At 29.5% G+C, this 23,776-nt stretch overlaps 3 protein-coding genes across 6 annotated transcripts; 2 read left to right on the top strand and 1 right to left on the bottom strand.

Annotated features, from left to right (window-relative positions):
* The first annotated feature begins 2,134 nt into the window (after nucleotides 1-2,134).
* On the top strand, nucleotides 2,135-5,840 carry LOC111028922. Its single transcript, XM_022307722.1, has 2 exons — nucleotides 2,135-2,967; nucleotides 5,067-5,840. The coding sequence occupies exons 1-2, from the start codon at nucleotides 2,956-2,958 to the stop codon at nucleotides 5,706-5,708; spliced, it is 654 nt and encodes a 217-aa protein (XP_022163414.1). The 5' UTR covers nucleotides 2,135-2,955; the 3' UTR covers nucleotides 5,709-5,840.
* Nucleotides 5,841-7,841: 2,001 nt separating this feature from the next.
* Nucleotides 7,842-16,040, bottom strand: LOC111028919 (espin-like). 4 transcript variants are annotated; one of them, XM_022307719.1, is made up of 3 exons: nucleotides 15,750-16,040; nucleotides 9,612-9,677; nucleotides 7,842-9,413 (listed from the first exon to the last, which is right to left on the bottom strand). In XM_022307719.1, exon 3 carries the CDS (start codon nucleotides 9,364-9,366, stop codon nucleotides 8,179-8,181), a length of 1,188 nt encoding a protein of 395 aa, XP_022163411.1. In that variant the 5' UTR covers nucleotides 9,367-9,413; nucleotides 9,612-9,677; nucleotides 15,750-16,040; the 3' UTR covers nucleotides 7,842-8,178. The 4 variants fall into 4 exon arrangements, with proteins under 4 accessions (XP_022163411.1, XP_022163407.1, XP_022163408.1 ...); XM_022307715.1 differs by lacking the exon at nucleotides 15,750-16,040 and adding an exon at nucleotides 14,730-15,249; XM_022307716.1 differs by lacking the exon at nucleotides 15,750-16,040 and adding an exon at nucleotides 14,734-15,249.
* Nucleotides 16,041-17,070: 1,030 nt separating this feature from the next.
* LOC111028920 (cilia- and flagella-associated protein 20-like) lies at nucleotides 17,071-20,740 on the top strand. The gene is made up of 3 exons (XM_022307720.1): nucleotides 17,071-17,883; nucleotides 18,499-18,690; nucleotides 20,288-20,740. The coding sequence occupies exons 1-3, from the start codon at nucleotides 17,800-17,802 to the stop codon at nucleotides 20,651-20,653; spliced, it is 642 nt and encodes a 213-aa protein (XP_022163412.1). The 5' UTR covers nucleotides 17,071-17,799; the 3' UTR covers nucleotides 20,654-20,740.
* Nucleotides 20,741-23,776: the final 3,036 nt, after the last annotated feature.

The raw sequence follows: 23,776 nt of genomic DNA, 5'->3' as shown, positions 1-23,776 counted from the left end.
AATATAATAATATCATTAGGTAGGTACCTATATGATGTCCCCCGCCGTTTTGATGATGTAAAAACGATTGTTTTCCGCTAACCATAATAATATTATAGAGCAGGTATGTTTACTCGCCACGAGCATTATTTGTGTCTTCACAGAGCATATCCGCCCATCGGATAGATATAAGTAAGTGTATGATATATTATGTAAATAATATTAATAATAGAAAATAGAAAATGGAAATGTACATTGCAAATTAATTATTAATCACGATATTTAAATATTGATAAGCATCAAATGTAAACATTATACATAAGATAAAACTCTTAGGCCTCCACACGAGCTTAAAACTCAGTGAAGTATAGTAATTTTTACTAATTTTAAATAAAATAAAATAAATAAATAAAATAGTGTATTGTATACCTATTTTATAAACACAGGCACTCGGCTTTGTGGTGGAAATGATTTAGAAATTAATATTATGTGCTTATCATCATTAAAATATGCTGCATAAAAATGTTGATATGAATTTGGTTAAATAAAACGCTGAAATTAATTAATTAAATAGTTTATTAACTTTACTTAGCAACTGGTAATAAATATTATGTTGGAATGTATTGTAATTGAATTGTAGTCAATCATAAAAAGTAAACAAATAAACTTAAAAAATATATTCAATACCCCTATTATTATATAAAAACTACATCAATTTATCGGTGGCGTAGACAAGGTTCTGGATTAGGAGGGTGGAAAGCATCGCCAATAAAAATTACAAAATTGTAAACAAATTATTATTAATGTTAAATTTTACTCTTTTACTTCTTAAACAATACTTCACACGTAAATAGGTGCTTACATTATAGTGACTTACTTAATGACGAGGTGCATTCGATGTCTCGACATCTATGTGTGTAGGTATGAGTACTTACTGTGATATAAACGGTAAAGGTAAGTATATATTCTTATTTTACTTACTTACTATAGTAATTTATATTTTAACAAAGAATACTTTAATCTAATAGCTTAGCATCACATATCAAGGTATACCTGATGTTTTTTTTTTTTTTTTATCGAATTGTTATTTATGAAGAAAATAATAATGTCTGATATTAATGATGTGCAATTATATAACTATAAGACAATTATTCCTACGTGGCTGAGTTAGTACCTATACTCTCGTGGTCGTTACATTTGTACATCATTGTAAGCTATTACAATATATGGCTCTCGACTGTCTCAGTCTCAAACAATGTTGGGCCAAAACATTTTTTTTTTCAAAAATACATTTAGGTGAAAACGGGAATCAAAGTTTTTTCGTTTTTGGCAGTAATAATGGGGACTACCTGTGCATAAATCAGTAGCAAAAATATTAAATATTTTCATAGTGTAATCTTCTATATATATAAGAATCTAACTTGATTTTGGAGACGAAGGAAACCGGTTTTGAGCCCTCATTATAATAATAATAATAATTAACTAATTTTATTATTACTAATCTTATTATTATTAGTTATTTTCATATATTCACCGATAACGATGTCTGTTTCTTTTTTTTTATTATTTTATAATCGTATTATTTGTAAAGCCAAAAAATAGTCTTATGTTTTTAAATTAAATTATTAAAAAATAATTTCTTCCGGAAGAAGATAGGGCAGCTACTGCCAGCTAGTATTTAATAAAAATCTATTTTCACTATAGGTATTTAAATTATATAAGCATGCATGCATGAATGTTTTATAACATATTTATTGAATATGCACGAAGTATGCATGATTTGGTTCTGATTCAATAAAATGAATGATACCTATAACACCTAAATAGGTTTACCAGCTATATCTGCCCGAATATGATGAATATCTCATTTGTCAGACCACTATATGAAGCCGTCACTGATTTCGTCAGTGCTTCAGTGGTGCGTAAGTAAAAACGTAATAGGTAGCCGGTAGACAGTGTTGGTTAAATTGTTCTTAAAAAGTAATGGAATTACGTTACTCGTTACTTCAAATATTTTTATTTAAATTACATTTGCGTTACTTAAAATTATTTTTATCACGTTACGTTACTTTTTTATAAATAAAGTAGTGCGTTACGAATAATGTTACTTTTTTTTTATCTCTGATAACAGTTATCTTTTCTTTTAACAATATTAAATTCATATCATGATGTATTTTCCAATCATAGACTTAGTGATAATATACCTATTATTATGAACAAATTACAAAATAATATTATGTAAATGTACAATCATCAAGATCAATCAAGATGCACTCCCAACCTACGCCGGTTTAACCAGCTTCTAGTGTGATGCCCGTACGATTTGTATTATTATAAGTCGACCTCCCATATTTTGGTATACTTTCTTGCCGACCGTTGGAATGAAGCATTTATAAGTTACATTGTGAAGTATTCGGTTGGGGGGAGGGGGGCAGGGTACCTAGTTGTTACAATAATATATCCGCGGCGGCGAGGCGGATGTAATTAATTAATTTTTGCGCACACGGTGCACACGCGGCGTAATATAATACCTGTTGTTACGCCGTTATAGATAGGTACTTAACCAACTAACGATATTATAATAATAATATGATATTACATGTCCGTCGACTCGTGGCGTGTGTTTGCCGCCACGGCGTGTGCCCAGAGTCATCTCGTCCGCGGAAAGCAAAATTTTCTTTGCTCCGGTTACGGCGACGTGGCCACTATCATTGTGTCTGAGTATGGGGATCGGCGACAGTATAAAATACGCATCGAGCTGACGACCACCATCAGACTACGCCAACCTGTTGCGACTGCAGTCGAAGTTGACCGGACCACAGAGTACATCAAAGATACTATACCATAAAAATAATACCTGTTGAATAGGTGCTGTAATATAGTGGTATTAACAACTTTTGTTCCAGTGCAAAGTCGCAATAACAATAATATTGTAAAATAATACTCTTGAAGAATAACCGCTTTAACGACATCGCCATGGCTGCTAAGGTGAGTAGATACCTATCCACTGTATACTTATAAACGTACAATAATAATATTGTATCGGTATATAGATAGGAACCCGGCTTCCTTTTAACAGAGCTGAACATTTGACAAGGCTATAGGCAAGTTGATGATTTTTAATTTTTTTTAACTCCGTTAAGTCCAATGTTATAGAAAAAAAAACAACAATTCAATCACAACTTAAGTACAATCATTTTTCTCAAATTTATAATAATAACCTACAGATAATTTAAACTAAAAGCCTGCGATATTGTATGGTACCAAAAATAAATTATATTATTGTATCGTACAATTCTGGCTCATGGCTATATAAAAAGTAAATTTAAAATACATTTTTAATTTCCTATTATGTATCATAAATAGTTATTTTATTATATTTATTATTAACTATTTAATTAAGATAATTCGTTATGTTTATAAGGTATGTTAACTTTTATGTCGATAGAATTAAATTTAACAAGTTAAGTTAATAGTTAGACTTAATTTAACTTTAACTTTTCACTCGTTTATGCACAATATTGGAACTTGATGCATTAGATAAATTTAAATTTGCTTAGGTATAGTAATATTATTCATAAATCATAAGTCATAGAACTATAGAAGTATCTATAGTTACTAGCAATAACTATCATACATGGTGTAGGTACTTATATTATTATCAAAATGCATAGCCAGAATTAACTGTTTGGTGATTAGTACATTTTCTAATTAATTTAATAACTTCAGTACTTAATTTATCTGTGGTAATAACTTTGCTTTTTACCTATTAATTGAAAAAATAATATATGGGCCTTACTATGCCTAATAATAAGCTATACATTTGGTGAATATTTTAAGAACCTATACACTCTACACTTATAAGTTATTAAATTACAACAAAATAAGAAAATCTTTCTATGAACATTTACATACAATAATTTTTTTAAAAAACCAATAAAAACCCAAATTTTTCTAATGCCTATAAATAATTCAAAAGAGTCAAAATATTTTGAACTTTTTTATCTTATTTTGTTTGATTAAATTACGCAATATACAATATTTTTAAATAAAAACAAACAAAAAGAAATATTTAGTTGACGCAAACGTGTAATGGCATAAACCAATAGGTATATTCATTATAATAAACAATAGTCTACGTACAAATTGTGTGTAGGGATATCTCGATGCATTTTTAACAAAGTCAGTTTCTATAGAAATAGTTATTACTTATTATCAAAAGCATTTGAAAGTTGCTCTATCACTGTAAGATACAATGTGTCTACGTGTGACCCAGTTGTTCATTAAAACAATTTAATAAATAATTAACATCTTGATTTGAGTTACGTTTATCTTTTAACTATTATAGTTAAATTAACGTTCCTATTTTTAACGAACAGCTGTGATCTGTGAAACAACAACTCATAATAATTTTTTTTGTTTAACAAGCTTACCAACAATTTTGGTAGAACAATAGAAGCTCTAAATAGCGTTTTAAATTGTAATATTTATAATGAGATGAAATTGTTATTTTAACATGTAAAAAAATATTGAATTCATGTGCATTTATTGTGATGAGTCAACGCGGTAATTGAATTTTTTTTTTACTTAAATAAATATTACAAAAGTAATAAATAATGAAGGCATTTTGCATTAAAAATATTGTGTACAATTTTAAGTACCTATCTATAGTTACAAAGTGAGTGGTTTTTGCACGAATACGACAACCTCAAAAAAGTATGTGGTTTTACCTTGTGCTGATTTATCCTGTATTTTATCTAAAATTTGTAATTTTTGGATGCAAATAATAATGCGAAGTGTAGAGCTGATGATTTTATAAAACTTGACCAGGTAAATCGTTCCTATACCATACGATTTTTAAAATTCAGTATAACCAAGTAGATTTAAGATACGTACCTCAATAAGGTAATAGGTAATAATAAACTAATAGGACTCGAGACATGGGTAACCACACGTTCACACCAATTTATTCGACATTTCTCGTCGAATTTTCGATTTTTAATTTATCTGCGTACCTAAAACAAAGATAAATAACGTATTCGTTAATAACAATATGATTGAACGATGTGATTGTCTGATCTTTTCAGCTGTTCTACGTAGCGTTGGCGGTCGCGTGCTGTGCGAGGATGACTTCGGGCAGGCCGTCAGCAGTGCCGTTTCCTTTCGCTCCGCCGCCGCCGACCCCGTCGGAAGTCGTGACGACCGCATCGGCAGCGCCGTCCGGATACGACTTTGGCTACCCCCAAGTCGACACTCACCTTCAGCAGCAGCAGCAACAGCCGTCCGAACACGAAGACTTCGGCCATCGCGTTAATCAACTGCAGCAGCCGTCCGAACACAAAGACTTCGGTCAGAACGCCGCCGACGTTGCCGGCTCGTCGTATCACTTCGCGTACTCGGTGGAAGACCCGCTGACCGGAGACGTGAAGAGCCAGAACGAAGTGAGCGACGGCCGCGGCACGGTCAAAGGAACGTACAGTCTGGTCGAAGCAGACGGTTCCACTCGGGTGGTCGAGTACACGGCCGACGACGAGCACGGGTTCAACGCCGAAGTGAAGAGGATCGGACCGCAGCACAGGTACGGGGCGGCGGCGTCCGACTTGGAATTCGCGAGACTCGGCGGCGACAGTGGTGGCGACACGTCGGTGGAGATAATACGTTCCACTGACCAGCAACACATGCACTTTTACTACCCCGAACAATACGTCATCACGTCCGTGCGACGGTGATTTTTTTCTCGTGTTTTGTTTTCCGTTTTTGGTCGCGATCTAACGGTTGAGAGTGTACCGTGTCCGTATTGTATATTGTATATAATATATAGGTGATATAATATTATTAAAATACAACAGTTATAATATTAATACCTAGCATAGGTTTTTCTTCAGTTTTTAGTTCTACATTTTTATAATAGAATTAGGTACCTCACAGTAAAATGCATTTGCTACCGTAAATGACGTTCAACGGGAAATAATGTTATTTACTGGTTATTAATAACGTATTATTGACTAAATCGTAGGTAGGTAGATACCTAATTATCGTTATACAATACCGTAACATTAAATCGTATAATATGCTGATATTATACGATAAAAGTTATTATTTATAAAAATATTCTTCTGTAATAATATTGCTTATCACTTTATCCTTTTCGCTCGCTTAGATGCATAGTGGGCGACGTCTTCTTGGGCTTAATTATAATAATATGCAGTATTTGACAATCAGTTTTTAATATACGTGGTGCTCGTCCATTTAATGTCACATCGTGCATTTAGTACTGCACTCACTAAAGAGGCATTGAAAAAAAGTTTGAGAAAGTCACGGTTTTTAGATTTTTCTCTATGCATTATATAAGGTAGGTTCTATCTTATCTAATCCCACGTAAGTATCTACCCACTGCCGTGCGCTCAAATAAATTATGTTATAATTAGACATTAGTATTAGAAAAATCGAATGTACAACCTTTAATATTTTAAATTATGGGCTGATTTCTACTCTTATTGTCATCAAAAGTCAAAACGGATAACATTTTTAAATTAAACACCCTCGTTGACATCTGACTGATGAATATTCACGTACAATGTGCTAGTCTTATAAAATGTATGAAATACGTTATTACATACCCCTTAAGTGCAACTCATTTTGAAAAAAAAAGAAATTTTTAGAATTTTCACTTTTATTTCACTTTAGGGCTGTAGACCCCGCCTTGTATTACATGAAAAGCGCGGTTCCCTATAGATAACCGTGATGCACAGATGTAGATATATATATATATATCTGTGCGTGATAAAAAATAACCCAGGAAAGTGGAGTTGTCCACTTGCCCCTCCCCCTATTGTTAACATATATTTCGTGCCGTTTTATTATAAATTACTGATAAAATCATATGTACTATAAATCATCTACACATTTGTTTTCATTCAAAAGTGGTTTAAAATAGTACCTAATTGCAAGGCTGAGCAAGTTAACAGTTTTTTTTTAAATCATTAAGTTAATTTAATTTAAAAGTTAACTAATAATTTTTTTATAACTTCGTTAAGTTAGACTTTGGATAAGACAAATTAACTTTTAATTTTTTAATTTTTTAATTGGTAAACAAAATAGGTATATTTACAACATTAAGAGGACGTTATACCTGCATGTGTTGTCTCCGTCTTACAAGTACTTAACATACCAAATTTTAAGCCCAGAAGATCACGTTTAGCTCAGTTAGCTTAAAAATTAGAGTGAATTGACCTCTTATTAAAATTAAAGGTAAGATTATTACGGAGGGCTTCTCATGGGCTTTTTATTATATTTTAATTTTAAAGAAAGTTATGAGTATTTGAAGTTGTACAAACAATTTACAATTTTTAAATACTGAAAACTCTCTTTAAAATTAAAACATAATTCTGGTAAAACGGAGACAATACATGTCTTTAAAATGTGTATTCATTTTAAATATTAGAAACAACATGGTAAGTACATATTGTGGTATTAATTAATATTATTGTTGTACACACAGCAATATTGAACAATGTATTCCTTTTCTTTCATATGACACATATCATACTAAAACCAACTAGGTAATTTAATAGCCAAACTAATACATCTAATATTATTAGTATTTATTATACTAACTTCTTAAAAATTGCAATGTTTTGCAATTGAAGTGCATTACTTTATTAGTAACAATTGAGATGATTATTAAAAATCAAAAGTATGACTCTTATCACTAATATTCATTAGTTTTTACAGTCAGATTTTGTTTAAACAGAATTTATCAACCATTTTATTGTATTTAAAATAAAGACTCATCAATCCATATTTTATTATTATTAAGTAAAGCGTTGGGCACCAAAAATTGAATTAGTATTGTGATAGTATTTAAAATTCATTGAAATTTTAATATATCTAGATAAATAAATACATAAATATAAAAAAACAATTTGAACTCAAGAATTCAATATTATTACATTGACTTAAACTTAAAAAATATTAAATAGTGCAATCATTTAAAAATGTCACTGAACTTTTTTTTTATTGTATTAATTAAAATAAGTTTATAATGATGAACATACCCAGACTTAGTAAATATTTATATAAATAATTAGTACTAATATAATACTATTCATAATGGTACCCATGTAGCTACAAAATCAAATAAAAATATCTAGTTATTAAAAAAAAATTAAATTCTTACAGCTGATTTTCATGAATGGATTAAAAACAGTCCTCAAATTGTCCATGATTGGCAGCCCATCTACGTGTTTTTTCATCCCAAGGACATCCATTTTTTCGAGCATATCTTATGCATTCATAGTGCCCATTCACTGCAGCCATGTAACATGTTTCTGAATGCCATGGACATCCATTTTCATGGGCATATTGAAGACAATCTAAATGCCCATTTTTTGCAGATCCATAAGTTAAAAATGAATCCCAAGAACATTTATTTTCATGCAGATACTTTAAACAATCCAAATGCCCATTTCTACCAGCTGCACTAGACGTTTTATCATCGCATGAACATCCATTAGTAAAAGCATAAACTAAGCAATCTAAATGTCCACTTTCGGCTGCACGGAATGTTGTACTTTCATCCCAAGGGCACCCATTTTCATGGGCATACATTAAAACATCTAAATGCCCATTAGCGGCAGCCATAGTACATGTTTTTTTATCCCAAACACACCCGTTGGTGTGAGCATACTTTAAGCATTCAAGATTGCCTTTTGTTGCAGCCTTGGTACATGTATCTACAGTCCATGGGCAACCATTGCTAAAAGCGTACACTAAACACTGCAGCTGTCCACTACTTGCAGCCCATTTGCATGTGTCTTCAGCCCATGGACAACCATTTTCATGGGCAAATTTTAAGCAGTCAAAATGTCCATTATGGGCAGCCAACATGCATGTTCTTTCGTCCCAAGGGCAACCATTTATGAACGCATATACCAAACAATCAAAATTGCCACCATTTGCAGCCCAGTTGGATGTATATTTGTCCCAAGGACACTTATTTTCATGAGCATATTTTAAGCATTCCAAATTACCATGTTTTGCTGCAGTGTAACATATACTTCTATCCCACGGACAACCATTCTCATGGGCAAACTTTAGACAATCCATATCACCATTTTTTGCAGCAGCCAAGCAGACTTCTTTGTTCCATGCAAAGCCTAATTTGTGAGCTAATTCTAAACAATCTAAATGACCAGAATCTGCTGCAATGAAACATGTCTTAGTATCCGATCGACGGTCAATATTTTTTTCGCCTTTTATGTAGAGCATTAAGGTTTCGCAACACTGTTTGATTTCGATTCTAATTACATTATTTGGAGTGGTATTATACCAATACTTTTGAAATTCGTGACATTGAAAATATGATAATTTTGATAAAGTGAACATCTTAGTTTTCAAATGTTCTGATTCCTTTAAAAATATTTTAAATCCACCTAAAACATTAAAATCATTATTAATCATACATAGGTACAGATTATTATAGCTATTATCATTGGTTAAAATGTGTACTCAAATTATACTCTGTGCACGTTAAGAACATAACCAGTTTGCCTTCAAAGCCAGGTTTTTCCACATGTCAACTGGTCATGTTCTTAACACCCTTGGAGTACACTTTTAATAAGAATAGTTACTTGTGAATTATTGTAATTTATCAGTCAGATTGAAACCAAATTGATTTTCTCCATGAATTGTATATTCTATAAACAATTACAAAATATAAACAAGTTAGGTTAGATTTGCATAAGTTTAAGGGTAATGGTTACTACACTGTTAAAAACTGATGTTTTTTTAATCATTCTTATACATTTGTAGATAACATATAAAATTTAAATATACTAGCCGTATAACCTGACTTTGCCTGTGAAAAAATGAAATTATATGAATGCATAGATTAGTGATGGGAATTATTCGAATTCAAATAGTTTTACTGTAAATAATTTGGATATTCAAATATTTGGATATCAGTATTCGAATACTATAATACTGTAACTTTTTTTAGTCTTTTTCCATGATAAGTCTTATACGTTTATTCAATTCTTTAACCAATTTTTGCTCCCGCCAGCCATGTATTCTTTTTCCTTTGCTCTTTTAATAGATTAGGTTAGCCGCTAGGTATACATAGGTATAATATTCCAATAATTGTTTTAAAAACAAAGTTTTGATATTTTGTACAATAATATATAATAATAATACATAATATAATATTAAGCATAACAGAAAAATAATAAATAATAAATAATAAATAATAATTGAAAAATAAATATACATTTATAAGTAATAGTTTTACGCGATAATTTATTCAATAATAATTATTAAATACTTGTACGTTAAATTTCATTGAATATAATATTATTATTATTATTTAGATAGCTTAATATTGATTTTGTAATATAGAATACTGATAATCAAATTATTCGAATAGGTATTCAAATATTCAAATTATTTATGGTTACACTATTCAAATGTACATTTCTAGTATAGATCTTAGATTTAGTGTATCTCAGTTCACGGGAAAATTAATGTTGGTTATCTCGCTTTATGATCTAACTCGACCAAAATGGTCAATTTGCCTTTGGTATAGCACTTGATATATTTTCGAACATGGTTCACACTACTGAACTACTGTCTATACTTTTCTTTTATTTATAAGAACAAATTTTTATTAATATCAGTTGAGTAGTTTTTGAGTATATAAGCTACAAACATACATTCAATTCTCATATTTGTTTTAAGATGTTATTTCTTTATTCGAGGTCATATATAAGATGATTTGATGCTAACTTTTTATTTTACCTCCTCCAATCAAGAAATGACAACAATTTAAAAACAAAAAAAAATTTGATTTCCACTGTGAATCTCAAAATCCCTCTGTGTACATCTCTTTAAAATGCAAATTTTGAAAAATCCTTAGTGCATAGGTACACCTTTTAATGATTGCATACCACATAGTATATAGTAAATTAATATATCCATTCAATAAAATGCAAAATTATAAGTAGGTACCAATAAAAACAAAAAATCAGTCAAGAACTCCTTAACTATAGTATGTTGCACATTTTTTTTTCCATTTCCTTCGTCCTAGTTGTGTTATTTGTCTGTATTATGTGTAGTGTTTACAAATTAAGTGTAATTTTATTATCAATGTTATAGTTATGTTTTGTAATAGTCATTCATGTGGTTTGTATTCTAGACTTAAATATTATATTATATTATATTATACACTTAATTATAATGATATTAAATATTTAAAGTTTACGTCCAAGCATTTTCTATTATTGGCACAACTACTAAAGAACTGGTCTCTGTCCATAAGTCAACCAACATAGAACAAGATATTTCTGTTCAGTTGTATTGTGATGGTGTACATACATTATTCATTATAATATATGATATATCACTATTACTTATATTATGTATCACTATAACTAAATAATAATAATTTTTTTGATTTCCCAAATTAAGGCAATCTTAAAATGAGCACTATTAGTTGGTAGCTAGTCAACTTTTATTTTTTTCTGATCTGATGAATTTAAAGTTTTCATATTTATGAAGTTTGTGAACAAAATTAATAGAAAACATAGACATTTCAGCTTCCATTAAAAACTGGATACTAATATTACATAGTTTTACTTATTTATGTCAGTTGAAAAATATCCATAAATTTCAATTTTTAATCCCTTGTAATTTAATAACACCATAAGAAGGCAAAATTATTATAGTCTGTCAGAAGTATTTTCAGCCATAAAAAACCTAATGCAAATGATTTTTTGTGGATCAAAGATCTCAAAATGTTTGTATATGTATGTATTAACATTTAAACTTGTAGGAGCTATGTGTATAACTTGATAATGCTAGGTGCATCTCGGTTTTAGTGTACATCAGTTTAATAGCAAATTGGCACGGGTATATGAGCATCTTGCTTTGTGAAGTAATTTGATACAGACATCCACTAGTCATGGAATTGTACTTGGTATATTTTTAACATGGTTTAAACTACTCTCTACACTTTTTTGATTTTTTCAAGAACAATCTCTAAGATTTTGGTAAAAATCAGTCAAATAGTTTTTGAGTATATGAGCTAAAAACATACATTTGGTTTTCAGATATAGTTTCTGTAATTGAGGCCATTTAAATGCAACAATTTGTTGCATGTTTTTACCTCATCTACCAGGGTAACCGATGAAAATCATGTATGTACAAAAAAAATACTTATTTCGACTTTCGCTATTAAAATCTGAAACTAATTGTAACCATTTATCAGCAAGCAATTTTTTTCTATATCCGTCAAAATTTCAAAATACATACCTTTAACAAATGAGGATTTTGGAAAATCCATTTTACATATTGTATAAATGTGTGTAAGCATGCAATTAAAGTATTAGTGAACAACTGAACAATGACTATTAAGAAATCACAATAATAAAATAGGTTAAATTGTTTAAAAAAAAAATGTGTTGTTAAAGTTATGTTGGCTTTGTGTAGTTTAGTGTAATAACTTATAAGCTTATAAATATTTTCTTCAGTTTTTTAATAATAAATAAGGTGGGTGGGTGGGCTTTGGTTAAAATGGACCAACTTTTCTTTACTGACCTTAGAGCAACTTATTGTAAATTAATAATTATAGTTCTGTAAAATCTATAGGGAATTTCAAAACTGATAATTTTACAGTTCTAGATAATTTATAGTCATAATATATTCACATTTAGTTATGTAGAAGTCTATCCTGTACGTACAATTTTTAAATTTTTTAGTAGTTGTACATTTTAAATAAATACCTACATGAAAACAATTTAAAGACTTCTTTAATTAAGGCTAGGTCTTACACTAAAAAAAACCTTAAAATCTAACAAAGCAATTTGAAGAAATTATAGAACATACTTTTATGATTTTATGTTATCATACTCCATTTATATATTATTTACCTAATAACTTTTTAATGCCTATTTACTCAAAAATTAGATTTATCTATTGAAATAAATAATGATAATATACATAACATAATTGCACAGTTCAAAATTTAAAATACTTCATTTAAAAAAATTCATACCTTTTTTATTTGCATAAGTAATAGGTATACAAAAAAAATTCAATTTTAAAAGGTTTAAATTTTTGAAGAGTGGTAAAATAAATTATGATCTACAACTAATGGCCATTGATTGTTATAAAAAAGGCATAAAACGAAAAAAATAAAAATGTTTAATGTAAAGCAAGGCTCTGTATAAAATTAGAAAAATGAAAACCATTGCTTTTTATTTTGTTATACTTGTACAGCCTAGTCCTGAATAACTCAATTTTTTTTCTTGCCCCTCAAAGTGTTTTTAAGCTGTGTATGAGGTATATAACTCAATAAATATATATAAAAGGTTTTGATTGCTAAAAAATTGAAAATATGATATTGTAAACAAAATGTAATTATTATTAATTAACAATAAGCAAAATAGAAATTAGAAAAATTAGTAAAAATGTATATTAAACATATTTTGTAGGTAATACATTATTATATAATGAATAATGTAGGCTTCCGTAACAATCAATAGTATTTTAAAAATTTGAATGATTCTAGAATATTTGCAGAAGACAATACAACAATTTTGAAAATTAATTGTTGTATACCTATTAGCTACCTTACTCATTGCATTCACTTCAATATTGCGTACGGTATTCCATTACATTATTATCATAATATTATAGTAAGACGTATTCTTTTATGTTAATATGTATGTTTGTATTTATGTGTTCCTATGTTTAATGATAAGTTATCACTTAGACTTTAGAGAACAAAAACAAATGGGGCTTGTAGAAATTTTATTCACGGACTGAGAAGCAACCTAATTCTGCACTTTGAGGAACTTTTTATGTAATATGATACATTTTAGGGCACAGTATAATATAAATATTAAGAAATACTTATATCAATTTTGATTAATGTTGAAGTCAGAAAAATTTCATAGGTAATAGGTATATTAGTCAAAAAGTAGCCCACACATAGTACATTTTTATGGTGGGTATAAAATGGTTTGAAATGGATGGATACTAGCTTTACACAGATACAAGACTCTCAAAAAGAAAAATTTGATACTCATCAACAGGGGGATAGTTATGACCAACTGGTATTGTTACACACATCCGATATGGTATCGCATCGCTTGTATATTATATGTGTTACTTCTTGAACACTCAATATTTACCCGATACGAATCAATAAACTCCAATTTCTTATTTGAAAATCTTATTTACCAGTACAAATATGAAGTCATTCATGGATATAAAACCGTTTTAACAAGATCATATAAACATATTAATAAATTCTGAATTACAATATTTCTGCTAGCACCTTTGGTTTTAATGTTATATTAAAAAAATAGAACTATTCTGATTTTTTTACAATTTAAAAACCACAATCTTGCTATGTGACACAAACAGAATTTTAGCAAATATCTTCCTCCTCTTCTACAATTAACCCACAGCTCTAATCAAAACCCATATTATGTGACCTGCAGTCGCATAAACAATATGTTTTGAAAGTACCCCCCCCCTCACCTGTCTTACATACGCACAGTACCACCCAGTGGCGGTTAAACAGGGTGGATGAAGGGGATAAATTACTCAACGTCATTTTTTCAATATTTATAATGACTTATAATTTATAGGTATACAACAGTAACCACAAATGATATCTTTAACGATCAAATTTTGTATGCTAAAAAAACAATGTAATTAGGTACACAAGAGAGACATTTGACACGTACCAACCATGAATTAGAGTGAGGCATACTAGGCTTATTGGGCGACGATCCAACAGAGAAAGAAGCGGGCGGTTCTTAGACTTACATATTATAAGTAATGTTATTTTGTACGTCGGTATGTGACTTGAGAATACTTTAAGCTCGAAGCGTCGCGATTGATTCGATGTCACTGACTGACCAAAATCCAGTTGACGACCGGAGAGTGGAGAAGAACAATAAAATAAAATGTTCACATACTAAGAGCAACAGCAGTCACGGACGATAATAATGTGCCTGGATACTGCAGCAGTAGTAGTGCAGTACAGGCGTACAGCGATCGATACGGATGAACGAGATGAGACCGCCTGTCGGAGTCTCGGCGTACTCTCGTCAGGTACAATCGATAATCTGGGCAGTGGCAGCTCGGAGATAGCGTATTTAGTATTATTCTTTTTTGTTGTAAGTACGCTAGATTCGGCAGTGCGATTGCGCTTGGACCCGGACGGAGGTATCGTTGAACCGCGTAACCGGTACAATTGCGATCTGATAACGTTTGTTGTGTGTAGTTCACGGCTATAGATATGAGATAGATAGTATCTATAGCCGTGGTGTAGTTGGTACTCTTATCACACAGCGGTAGACGTCCCGGAGTTCGTAAGTCAGAACACTCGAAACGTCCAAACGTCTTACTGTATTTGTCTATGAAAAAATTCGGTTGTTTGGAGACTTTTTTGCTTTTTATTTTAATGGTGTGAAACCAAACAACTAACAAGAATTATACTTACATAATATATTATACTAAGGAACTATAAAGGACGTGCTCTAATTATTATATAAAAATACTACTAATTAGTATGAGATCTATTGTCTATGTAGAATACCATGTATAATAATTATATTTTCATGTATTCTTATCCTCTCGATGCTATGTCGCATATTATTTATCTATTTTAAGTGATATATACATAAATAAATCGGCGACCACCGACGAAACGCTACCGCAAGTGCGCATCAAGCATCTACTAGTTACTAGTTACTACTTACACTATTACAGCAGTGAATCGTAATATTATCGTAATGTGCGTCGAATTGTTTAGGCAGACGAAATGAGCATGGCTCCATTCAAAGCGCGGTTAAAGATATTATACTACTAACACAACTCATAATATGTGAAATAATACGAATTTGTGGCCCGTTCCATTTAGGCTATCCATAGTAGGTATATTGCACTGGACTGTATAACAGTATAATGTGTTAATATAATAGTTATCAACTTATTATCTAGTTCAATGCATAGAGTAATATTACTCTACGGTTCAATGGTACTCATTATACTTATTCCGTTATGATCGGAATCTGAACATTATTTCTGATTACATGGAGGCACGCTTTTTCTTATCAAGGCAAGTTTAGATTTTGGAATATTAAAACTTCAATATCTCATATTCTCACTCTTCCATGATATAAGCAATAGCAAATACTAATATTATATTAGCAAATTATATTTAGTTGAAAATTCATAAAAAAATTTCTATTTATATCTAAGATTTAAAAATTTAGTACAAGATTTCTTATAAGTTTGTCTACCTTTATGAAAAAAAATGTCTACCGGAAAGTCAAATAAAACTTTTATGAGAGGTCGAAGTTGAAATTTTTACAACACTGGATATTCACTTGATTTTTCATGTGGCAATTTTCTTATTTTGTTGTAATTCAAAAATAAATAACTGTAGATACTTGAAATTTACACTAAATGTTTATTTTATTATTTTATATACCCATTTGATACAATTTTCAAAATATTTTAACTTGCTTTGAACTGGTCATTTTAAATTTTAAATTGTTTTGGTTTGTTTTCCAATAACTATCAATAAAATTGTATTTCTTGGATCAAAACGCAAAGGCTCCTGACATACCGTTACAATATCAATTGAAAAATATTAAAAATACATAGGTACGATTTTATTTTATAAGCATTCAAGTTCAAATGTTGACAAAATGTATCAAATTGAAAATGTACAAGCTATTTTGTAGTTAAACATTCATACAACTTTCAACTTTTATAGCTAAGGAATATAAGGATCAACAATCTAAAACAAAGTTTGCACACGAGTAGTTAATTCTGTAACCAAAAAGTATAAAAAAACACATTTTTTTATAGTTATTTTATGTTCAAATTTGGACGAAATTACATATTCTTAAATAACCAAGAATAATGATTTAAGCTACTATGTTGTATTTTAAAAATACTATTCGTGGGTACTTGAAACTTTTAGTGTATATTATTATATTTTATACATACAATTACTTTTAAAATGTATTTTTTTTTATCAAATATTGAAATATACTAAATTACTAAGTGATATTATATGCTGACAAACGGTCTTCGCTCTGCAGAATCGTTTTTCGTATAAGTAACTACAATGATATTTAATATTTAATTCAAAAATAAAGCTGTCAATTTATAGGGCGGGAAATCTTTTGTGTAAGTTGAACGAACACTGAAGTCGAACATTTCGAAGCATGGTTAGCAAAAATGTTCGGTAACAATATTCTTCCTAGTGTGGACCTTACTTAAATTTATTTTATGCAGAAAAAATATAAATTTTAACTATGTATTTTTTTTTATAATTCTATGTATCCGCACTGACGTACATCATAAGCGAGAAATGAGATTTATTGTACAAAAATATAATTTTGTAATTTGTTTCAATAACCGGTATTTATATTAATGTATTATTTAAAATCGTTATCTTCTGGTTCAACAATCTAGATCTATGTGATGCACCGAAAAAATTCACACAACAGTATTTGTGAATTGTTGGGTTGTTGAGTTATTTTAAAACTTGTCATACGTGAATCGTATTAACGAAGAAAAAATACCCTAACAAAATATAATATAGTGCGTACAAAAATATTTTCTATTGTTTACTAATTAAATTTCTACGTGCGTATTATAGCAACGAGCGAAATAACAAGGTATTTTATCTTTTATTTATGTTTATAGATATCAGTCTCCGTTCAAGTGTTCCAGAATTGAGATTTGAGATTCAACAATCACTTCAGAATCTGTAATTGTACCTATGCTGGAATAATGCTTCAATCTAAATTCCAAGTATCATTATTCACCGCGTTCTTTAGCGTTGGCAGCGGTCCTATGGATAATTGGTCCATTCAGGTGCGTCTATAAATCAGTCAGTTAAAACTGCACACAATTTTATATTATAAATGATAATCATTGACTATAGTAAAATTTTTTTTTTCAACATATTTACACGTCACGTGTTTCCGTGAAGCAAATCTGTAATCCAGAATAAAATGAATTTACCACCTATCCGATCTATTAGTTATTGAAAATTTGAAATTATCAACCAAACAGTATAATTTATAATTTAATTGAAATTTTGAGTAAACTATTGTCTATTACTACATTTATCTAATAATCCGGGTAAGACATGAGGAGAATCCAAAATCAATCGAAATATATTAAGCTTGTGTGCATATGTGAATTGTAACCATTTTCACACCTTAAGTACTATATTAGGTATGTAGGTAGGTACATATGCTATCCTAATCGTATGCTATAGATTTAAGTTCCATATTATTAACAGGTCAACATCGACTTTATATTTATTCCATAATTATTTTTAATTTATAACGGCGAACACCGAAATATGTTTCCATATTTTTTTTTTAAAAGTGATGTAAATCAAATAAGTAAAATGCTTATTAATAACATAACCTGATCACCGTTGTCGCATATTGTACATGGTCGATGCTCCTGGTATATCAGTGCAAAGGGGGAGAAGTGAAACAAGTCCAAGACGACGAAATAAAGTCCAGCGTGCTCCAGATCCAGTCAAAAAACGTAAATGCCTGTTTTATTACTAGTCCGGTGGATCCCAAAGATTCGATGGGCGTTCAGCTGCCGTTCTTGACGTTGATAGTCAAAAACCTCGGTCAATTGTTTACGTTCGAGATCACGGTACTTACATATTCTATAGTTATTACTAGGACTAGGATTTATTATAGAATAAAAAATTATGAAAAATTCATTCCATTTACCAAAATATGCAAAATTAAATTTTTTTTATTTCTACATACATCAAATTAAATATTTTTACATAAAATTCAGAAATTAATCAAAATAGAAACTTCTAATATTAGTCATTATTTATTATTACATTGAATATTACATGCTGTAATGATATGTTCTTTCAAATGATAAAATACAAACAACTGGCGATTGGAACGAAGAATGGATTTATATTATAGATTTATATTATGGAGTTATATTTATAACCTCCACACGAATTTTTCTCCGTAAGGCCCAGTAATCTTTCGATATTAATTTAAATTAAATTAAATAACAATAAATGTTGACCAAAACTTCTTTCCACATCACACGATATTGGTGGAGCATATTTAAATGATGCGATTTGTCACGGAGTTAAAGTGATACTAATATTTTTCTTTTTTTTTTCATTTCGTATTCATCATTTATAAGGCTACACATTTTTAAAAGTATTCTGAATCCCTTATTTTCTTTAGTACCAAGTCTATTTCAGTTTTTACCAATTTTGCTAACTATTCCGTTACAATTATACAATGGTTCATACTTCATATCTAAAATGTTTGTTGAGCTCTCATCAAGAAATAGTGTACTTTTTTTCATATTGTATTTGATTCTCAGAGGTCGAACTCCATAATGTGAGTAAAGGCGGGGTTTTCTGCGGGCTTCATCGTTTAAGAGGCCTCGTAGTAACTAGTAAAATTCTGAATTATTAAAATTGTATGTTAGTATTTTTTGTATTTCAGTATTGGAGCATCTGAAAACATTTTGTTACTGGTACAGCTCGATCATGAATAATATAACATAATATTTTACCATGTGTTTTAAAAACTTCACTGAGACTCTCACTTTCAACTTTCAGCATTTTATAAAAAAAAATGTTACTGTTAACGAAAACCCTCAAATTATTAACCGTAAATGTACCTACCTACACGGCAACACAAGTCTTACTAATGAGAAAAAAATAGTGTATAGTTAACTAAGATAAGATTATATGGTAAATTTACAAAAAATCATCAAATTACACAATTAGTAAAAACGTTCATAAAATAAATAATTAATTCATAAAATCAACCCACATAATATTCGATAACCAATCAATTTGAACTAAATAAAAAATCATGCAAATGCACAAAAATCCTAGATTCCTAGCCCTGGTTAATAGTTTCTGTCGCGCATGTGCTTGTGTTCTTTGAAATGAAAATAAATTACTATTATTATAGCTGTATATAGGTACAAATCAATAATTATTATATCTGACTATCTACATATACCTACTTATAAGGTTTAAAATAGTATCAAAACAGCAAAATAAATTTTTTTTTAATTGAACGCATATATGCTTGAATATAGAAAAATATTAATAATCAAAAATTTGTTCGAAAATTGTTGATTTTAAATCATACAATTCTATGACTAACAAAAAAAGGTGATATTTTGACTGATGAAAATTTACTTTATTCTCTGTATTGTCTTACACTTCCTCTTCACCCTTAAATGTATGTAACAGATTTTGGACAGCGAAAACATTCGCCGGCGATTACGAATGAGCAGTTACCATAAGACTAAAAAGTTGAGCACGTTCATGGTCACGATGCCGGTAAGTATGAACATAGGTTGGAACCTACTGCACATGAACTTGGCCGAGTTCATAATCACCAGTTTTAAGACGACCTATGTGGAGACGGTTTGCGTCAAAGTACACGCCAACTGCCGGCTAAGGAGAATATACTTCAGTGACCAGTTGTACAAAGAAGATGAGCTTCCGAAGGCGTACAGGGTGTTTAGGAACACAGCCGTGATGGAGAAACCGAAAAGCATTCTGAAGAAAAAGGCAGTGGGTGTTAACAAAAAGTCAACAACCGACCAGCTCTAGGACATATTATAAATGAATATAATAATACCAATAAACCCATGACAGTGTGGAAAACGTCATGTCCGTGTTATATCTGTGCAACGGATGCAGTGCTTATATATTATTTAGTATTGTGTAATAATAAACAAAAAAGTGTAATTTTATAATAAAAAAATAAACGTTCTATAATTATAATAAAATAAATAGGTATATACTTCACGAAAGAAATGTTTAATTTTAAGGCAAACACAAAATATTAAGGTGAATGCAAATGGGCCGTTTTAAGTAGTTAAAAATAGACAATTTTCAAATTGTGTGCATAAGTGTAAGTATATTAATGCGTGGGTAGTAAGTGATCATTGGTGTGTGTAACTGAAGTGTAAAACAAATTTAGGTGTACCTACGACCTACCCTGGCACTTGCAAGACAAGTCATCAATAAGGCGTTGCGCAAGTGAACGGTACATTTGAAATTGTATGTACCTACCTGGCTCCTATTTGTTCATAAGTTCCTTAATACAAATTGCAATTTTTATAATTTTTAACCTTGAGCACATTATTCGCAAAACTGTAAATACAAAATACTTTTAAATACTATAAAAGTTATGAATAAAAGCAATATACCTACCATTTTTTTTTTTGAATAAATGTTCTATAATTTAAATGAATGACGGAATGAAATTACAATACTTAGTACTTATCAAGTGATCATTTAATTCGAAATTTATATTAGATGATGTTTTAATAGTATCTACATTCAATTAAACTTGTATTTTGTGGATTGTGCATGCTTGAATTTTGCTTAGGTACAAGTTGTTTTCTAGCCACCATATTTAGCTTTTGTCCCGTGTTTACTGTAGGTACATTCCTGAAAAACATGATACCTATAATATGAGTCAATTTGTTAAAGATGTATTGAAATAAAACGGGGAAATTCAGTACCAGAAAGTAGAAACATATCAGCAAAATTCCAAAATTCACCGTGCGGACTAGCCGATTAGGCCGCCGTCGTCTGTGGTAAGCAAAAATACATAAATTGTAGGTACCTATACCGTACACGGATAATATGGGGATACCTATACATAATAATTATCAATGAATTTACCATCCACTACAAAAATGAAAGGTGAGTAGTATTATATGTTTAGTAAATAGTACTTCAATTGATAAACATAATATTGTTTTACTCAATTATTGGGTATTATTTTTAGGCGTTGAGGATGATCAAAAGAATTGTTGAGTACAAATGTTTGCTTTATTTTACTTACTACTCTCATGAAATACATAACAATGTTCAACTGTTTTATTAATTTAATATGGAATAAAATTTAATGTAAGCCGTTTGATAAAATTATTTATTATTAAAGAACCAGTACTATAAAATAAACTATTAAACTATTTCATATATCTTCCATAAGTTCTATGTTCAATACACTTTCAATACACTTTTTTACCTACCTAGGAGCATTTTCTTTTTTACTAAAATAATTGATTCAACTAAAATAATAAATCCCAGGTTAGAAACTTATTTAACCTGCACATTTGTTATAATTTAGATTGACAACCCTAAGGTGAATTTATAGACATAAGTTTCAAGTTTGTATTTAAATTAGATACTGAAATTCATGAAAATCAAGCAATTTGAAGTGTAAGTTCTAGACACAGTTATCTGGTGAAGTTAGTTCTGTAGGTACTAATATACTTAAAGGCGTGCGCACTGGGCAAGGCCAGTGGACCACAGATTAAGGTTATGATTTTTCATGGACCAAAACACCCTATACCTCAATCATGTTATCCATATATTTGTCTAAAATACACCTTCATTACCAAATTAAATTTAAGATAATATTTTTAAAGTGAATTTAAAAAAAATTAAAATAATTTCAATAGATTTAAAAAAAATAAATGTTATCAATAAATGAGAAAAATTGAATGCCAACAAACATAGTATATCATTGATCATGGCCACTTCACACAAACACCCTGTCTAAAATGTACATTCAATGTATTTTATTTTTTCTTAAGTTTCTTATAAATCTACAACATCACACATGCTTACTGTAAAAAACACTAATTTACAGATTGTACAGTTAAAAAAAATTTTAAGAATTAAAAAAAAATTACAAATAATAAACAATAAACAATTAGCGTCCCAATACGTAATGTAAAAAAATAATTTCAAATAACGTTCCTTAATAAGTTTGTGGTTTTTTTACGTCAAATTTGGCATTATTATTATTTTTATACCTATTGTCATTTTTCGTCATGATGTATTTAAAGTCGGCAGATTTTGTCGTTATTTTCGTTTCATAATTTGGAAAACATTTTAATGATGAGATTCTAAAATAATAGCTTATAAATCGGTATTATTCATTATTTAAATAAGTCTATTTATATAACTTCTATATGCTATATCCTATTATTATATCTCGTGTAAGCACTGAAAGCAATGCAATTTTTTTTTCTTCAATAAATCCTGTTCAACAGAATTTATAAAACAGATACCTATAAATTATTATTAGTGAGTGTTGGAAATTAAAACTTAAAAGTAATATCTGTAAAACATTAGTTATAAATAGTTACAATTATTTTTATCACTTCTCAGAATTTATTAAAACAAAAAAATAAAATAATGTTTATAAATACAATAATTAATAATAATTTATTGTATATTAACGTAAAACGAAATTAATCAAATAATGCTTGGATGTTAAACAATAATTTTACAGTAATTGTAAAACGTTTAAAGAAATACCAGTAAACATAAAAAGAATATATTTTTAATTATTAATATTAAGTGGGGTATATTAAAATTTAGATGTGTTGTATTATTAGAATGGTTGACTACAGAGCTGATGTTAATACATAGGCGCTTTCTGCTTTTAGAGTATCAATTAACTGTAAACCAAATAATAAATACAGTTTATAATGGTAAGTTATCACCAGTTAATTGTTATATGTTATTAATTTATTATACAATAGGCTGGTGAGTAATTCTTGCAAAAGCAAGTATATTTTTAAATCTCAATTATGTGTTACATGCAGTGTTGAATAAGTTCATTTAAAAAGTTATTAAATTACCTATTCATTACATAGATAAAAGTAATGAAATAATTTTACTCATTATTCAAACAAAATTGTTATG

This window comes from Myzus persicae, unplaced genomic scaffold, assembly GCF_001856785.1.
Source record: "Myzus persicae strain clone G006 unplaced genomic scaffold, MPER_G0061.0, whole genome shotgun sequence".
NCBI lineage: Eukaryota > Metazoa > Arthropoda > Insecta > Hemiptera > Aphididae > Myzus > Myzus persicae.
Note: the sequence above shows the minus strand (reverse complement) of the source record. Positions and strands in the feature narration are given on the sequence as shown.

Excerpts from the sequence above, each read along its gene's own strand:
- LOC111028919 (XM_022307719.1), bottom strand. The coding sequence starts at position 9,366 with ATGTTCACTTTATCAAAATTATCATATTTTCAATGTCACGAATTTCAA.
- LOC111028920 (XM_022307720.1), top strand. The coding sequence starts at position 17,800 with ATGCTTCAATCTAAATTCCAAGTATCATTATTCACCGCGTTCTTTAGC. Across the intron at positions 17,884-18,498 it reads TGGATAATTGGTCCATTCAG|TGCAAAGGGGGAGAAGTGAA; the intron begins GTGCGTCTATAA and ends CTGGTATATCAG. Across the intron at positions 18,691-20,287 it reads TGTTTACGTTCGAGATCACG|ATTTTGGACAGCGAAAACAT; the intron begins GTACTTACATAT and ends TGTATGTAACAG.